Source organism: Bidens hawaiensis, unplaced genomic scaffold (assembly GCF_021521415.1).
Source record: "Bidens hawaiensis isolate Kalapana, Puna unplaced genomic scaffold, B.hawaiensis_p1.1 tig00026969_1, whole genome shotgun sequence".
Classification (NCBI taxonomy): Eukaryota; Viridiplantae; Streptophyta; class Magnoliopsida; order Asterales; family Asteraceae; genus Bidens; species Bidens hawaiensis.
The window spans coordinates 100,837-105,963 of NW_027494353.1; the positions used below are offsets into that span (position 1 = coordinate 100,837).

The 5,127-nt window shown below is 36.7% G+C and overlaps 1 protein-coding gene across 1 annotated transcript; it reads left to right on the plus strand.

The window, feature by feature from the left end:
• Nucleotides 1-794: 794 nt before the first annotated feature.
• On the plus strand, nt 795-4,235 carry LOC143574507 (calmodulin-7-like). Its single transcript, XM_077059107.1, has 3 exons — nt 795-891; nt 1,841-2,210; nt 4,098-4,235. The coding sequence occupies exons 1-3, from the start codon at nt 816-818 to the stop codon at nt 4,186-4,188; spliced, it is 537 nt and encodes a 178-aa protein (XP_076915222.1). The 5' UTR covers nt 795-815; the 3' UTR covers nt 4,189-4,235.
• The last annotated feature ends 892 nt before the right edge of the window (nt 4,236-5,127 follow it).

Sequence of the window (5,127 nt, forward strand, 5' to 3'; positions counted from 1 at the left end):
TTATTTTGGTAAATACTTTCAAAATAACCTATATTGGTAAATAGTTTTTCCCCCACTACCCATTTTGGTAAAAAAAAACTCCCAATTAAGCATTGCAGGCCTCAACTACACCCCTGCTATCATCAATTTAACACATGCAGCCCTCAATTACATACCTACCACCATCAATTTCACACGTGCGGGCTCTCAACTAGATTCCTACCAACATCAATTTAACCCTGCGGCTATCAACTACACCCATGGCTATCCTCTCTTCGATTATAAAACACAAGGTATAGTCCATTTTAAACCATGCTTGACTTATTGCTTATAAGTTAATCCAAACATTTTTCTTGAATACTCATTTTCAGAAAGTCATACGTTATAAGTCCTTTTTATAAGAAGTCCCCTCGGACTCGAATAAGGAATTCCAAACACACCATCGGTGCTCTGCGAACGAAATTAAGAATATAACAGTGTGTGTGGCAAACGAACACAAACATATTTATCGTCAAACGATTCCGAATAACTTTCGGAACGCACGTTTCACAACCCTCGACCTTAAACGTGACAAAATGCCACTTTTTTTTTGCCATTGGTGGTTCGAGACAAAAGATCTCAGTGTGCAAAATAAAGAATAGCATCTGATTCTCAATCATGGAGATCACTTTCGGTAAAAGCAAAATAAAGCAGGGGCAAGATCGTAATCTGTCCTGTCCAATAAGAAAGAAAGAATCATATGCTGTCAAAAGACCAAAATATTCTTTCTACATATTTATTTATATAGTCTCCACCCCCAAACACACTTTTTGCTTCTTACAATTACAATACAAACAATGGCCGATCAGCTCACAGACGATCAGATCTCCGAGTTCAAAGAAGCCTTCAGCTTGTTCGACAAGGACGGAGATGGTTCGTTCTCTTTTTACCTCTTGTTTTTTGTATCAATCAATTTCTTGAATCTGACTTTTGCGTAAATGCAATCGGATCGTGTTTTGATACTTTAGATGTGATAATCTGATGTTTTGAGATCTGGGTTTTCATTTACGCAACTGGTTGTTGACTCTAAACTGTTTGTCTTAGTCAATTTGTTTTGTCTTGTTTTCTACTCTGTTGACTAGATGTTGTAATCTGGGGATCATCGTTTTGGTGTGCACCCAGTCATAGATCGAGCTTGATCCGTGCTTGCTAAGTTGTTTTATGCTGTTTCTGACTCAGAATTGGTTTTGGTTGTGTTTCAAATTTTGTTTGTGTGGTTCTGCCTTTAAGGTGTTTGACGAAATGCCTATGTCGTGATGACTCTTGCGTGCTGGACTTTCAGCTTGATGCCAGATGTGTTTGATTTATAAAGATGCAGTGTTGTAAAAATCCGGATTAATCGCTGATCAAAATCGGTCCTAATCGGTCCGTCAGTTTTAACCTGTCAAACTGAGTTATCAACATCCACCCGTTCAAGTTTTAAGCAACAAAATATGATCAAACAAGGGTTAGACGTGTGCGCGTGCCCGTTGACCTGAGCTTTAAGTATCAATATCGACCCGTTCAAGTTTTAAGCAGCAAAATGTGATCAAACAAGGGTTAGATGTGCGTGTGTGTGCAACACGCACCCATCTAACCCTTGTTTGCTCATACTTTGCTGCTTAAAACCCGGGTTAACGGGTTAAACCTAAATATAAAAACTCCAATCCGATTAATCCCTATTGATCGCTAGTCGGTACCCCACCGCTTGACTAGTGGCTAGTGGGTTTCACAACACCGTAAACATGGGCAAAATTGTTGGGTTTAATTAATTAAAATGAAGTTGATTCTGCTATCCAAGTTTTTCTTGTTTACAGTTAGAATCTTATGTATGGTGCTGCAGGTTGCATTACCACCAAGGAGCTTGGAACAGTGATGAGATCTCTTGGTCAAAACCCAACCGAGGCTGAACTCCAGGACATGATCAATGAGGTTGATGCTGATGGAAATGGTACCATTGATTTCCCTGAGTTTCTTAATCTGATGGCCAGGAAAATGAAGGACACGGACTCCGAGGAGGAGCTCAAGGAGGCTTTCCGTGTGTTTGACAAGGACCAAAACGGGTTCATTTCAGCAGCCGAGCTTCGTCATGTTATGACAAATCTTGGTGAGAAGCTCACTGATGAGGAAGTTGATGAGATGATCCGTGAGGCTGATGTGGACGGTGATGGGCAGATCAACTATGAGGAGTTTGTTAAGATCATGATGGCCAAGTGAGGATCTCCTATTCCAAACTAAAACATTTATAAAAAGTATTTTGATATGTTAAAAAGATTGTTGATTTTGATTCTGGGTAGGATTCATTTCATATCTTGAATGTTTCTTTGGATCGTTTTCATATTATCCTGCTTATCTTATTTGCAGTTATGTGTATCGGTTATTGTCTGTTTGCTCTTTAGACACAGTAATTTCTTCTTGCTTGCTGTTTTTGTTAAAACCTAGAACATATATGATGATCTTCTCTTAATTAGCTTGTTTGCGGTTCATGTTTTTTGCGTACTTGTTATGTTTTATGCCAGCTTAATGTCTTATTCAAAGATGCAGTGTTTCTTGCACTTTACTTGTTAATGAAAATGGAAGGATATGATTATAATTTGGTGCCATATAGTGGCTATTCAAGTTCTCTTTGTTAAACTTGGCCCAATTTTGTGAACCATAGACTATATCTAAGTTGTATAGTTTCTTGATTTTTTTTTTTTTTTGTTGTTTCTTCTTTTAATCTTCTCATTTTTCTTATTAAGTGTTGTTTTCTTTAATTTCCATGGGAATACTATTCAACCTTCAAAGGATTCGAAGAACACGCCGGTGACTTCATTATTCTTTATTGCTTTACAAAACTGAGTACATTTGGTCGACGCCTCGGTGTTGACAGCTTGAATCAGTTCCAAACTTGATGGTCCCCTAGAATCGGTCATGTCTTCTCTTGAAAAGACGAGATATTCCGCCTTTTTCTGAAGGAGAAGTTAAAACACGATACTAAAAAAACATCAATATAAATGGACAAATTCGTTCAAAAACCGTTAAAACTATGCTAAGCTGGCTGCTTTGGCTGAGATAAGAATAAAACAGTTTAGTTTACATTTACGGGTTAAGAGAGAAGACAACTAGTTCAGTTTCAAGAGCTGTACTTACTGGTTCGGCCTATAAAATTCCATCAAAACAGTCAAAACAGGTGAGCACACCTAAATTGTATATTTAAAATTTTTCATATTTACCTATCTTTTTAAATGCTAATATGATCTTTATACTTCATTCTCTCTACGAAGGTTGTACGAGAATTATTAAAATATATTCTTTATATCTCATTCTCTCTACGTAAGTTGTACGAAAATCAATAATATTGTTTATTTTCGCTCTATTCAAGTATTAAGTCTCAATTGTACCGTTAAACTTGGTCACAACGTTTTCTTCTCATTTTTCTTTTTCAATATTTTTTCTTGGATTTTCTCTCTTGATAATAGTATTTTCCGTTCCCTTTTCTAATTAATAAGGTCATATGTTTTGCCGTTTTGGTTTATGATTGCTCACCGGATCTGCAACGATAAGTGTACTCACCAAATTTCCGCCATGGTGGCAACAAAGGAAGCCAACACTATACACAAAGAGCATGGGAAGGGTGCGGGCGCACGTGGTTTAGCCTGCATGAGGCGATGGTGGTTTATTTTTTAAAAAAATTTTCTAAATTATAAATATATAAGCCAATCATTTATCTTCAGCTTATACAACTTGGTCTTAAATGTGAAAGCCCTAAATGTTCAATGTTTCACTTACATGGCAAACTCACGACTCACATTTCAAGCCTCCCATAAGAGACGGCATAAGTGTCGGTCCAAGGCGGACAAACTTTTCTTTTCTTGAAAGGCTGGCATATTTTGCCAGGGACCGTCTTTTTTTATCCGTAACACCTTTAAATGCCTTTTTATGGTGTTAAAAATGTAACACCTTGAGTGTTAGGCATTGTTGAGGTCATTTTGAGTCCTAAAACTTTCGTTAAAAAATCAGTAGGTTTATGTATGTGTGTTATGGAGGAATTAAACAAGTAATTAACAAAATAATAGCAAATATTTGGCTAATTACACACAACTTGTTCACAAATACAGAAGGAGAAGAAAGGAAGGAGGCACCCAATCAAGATCGAGGCCTCCAAGGAGTGGGTGGAAAAGGACACGTGGAACTTGTGTTATCCTTTGAAAAGAACTCCATTAAAATGATGTTTATCGTATCGGAAATTATGACGTCATAAATGGTTGTAGTGAGGACGTCAAAAACACAACCTCTTCATGAAAAGAGAAAAATAAAATTAACTACACCTTGTATTTTATGTGTATCTTGAGCATGAAAATGGTTACATCATCATTTTTCGTTTGTAGAATAAATAATATGTAGAGCGTATGTGATTTTGATTTTGAAATTTTAAACCTAGTTTTGATGCAACAGGAATTTGTGTTGTTTCTGATAGATGTGATTATTCTTGACCCGTAAATGAGTTGATTCAAGGTGATTTTTGTCTCTTAACTCAACGATAAAAGCCATCACTTGAAACTTTTGGAAATTGTATTTTAATATTTCTAACATAGTATATTCGTGATATTTACAAAGACCAAGTGTTAGGTCCCTTTTTGTGTTATTAGTATTTTGTATTGGTTCGTTTATGTATTTGGCCCGTTTGGTCACTTTTATATGTGTTAGGCTTTATTGTTCTATTTGTATGTTTATGCCCAAGGGAAAATGTAAACAAGTCCATTGGACACTTGGAAATAAGATAACCTCTTATGCATGTTCCTTTATAAATAGGGAGCATGTCATGTGAAAGAATAACTTTTTGCCAAACTTTCTAACATTCACACACTCTGTCTCACTAGTTCTCTCTCTTTCACTCTCTCTCTCTCTAAACCTGAAAATAAACTCTCAAGATCCGAGACCACCTAGGTGACTTAGTGTGATTTCCGCTAGCACTAAGTTTGGTTGATCCAAAGATTGTTGTTAGATCCACCCGTCTCGGGACCTACAATTGGTATAGAGCTTCGGCTCACTAGTTGAGGGTTTTTGGATCACAACCTTGGGTTTTGATCTTGGAAAAAGAAAAGAAGGCTTTTTGCAAAGAAAAACCACAAAAACAAGAAAAACTAC

What these genes read in the sequence shown, in the direction of transcription:
- LOC143574507 (XM_077059107.1), top strand. Translation starts at nt 816, where the DNA reads ATGGCCGATCAGCTCACAGACGATCAGATCTCCGAGTTCAAAGAAGCC. An exon ending in GTTCGACAAGGACGGAGATG is followed by an intron (nt 892 to 1,840) that starts GTTCGTTCTCTT and finishes ATGGTGCTGCAG; the next exon opens with GTTGCATTACCACCAAGGAG. An exon ending in GTTAAGATCATGATGGCCAA is followed by an intron (nt 2,211 to 4,097) that starts GTGAGGATCTCC and finishes TCACAAATACAG; the next exon opens with AAGGAGAAGAAAGGAAGGAG.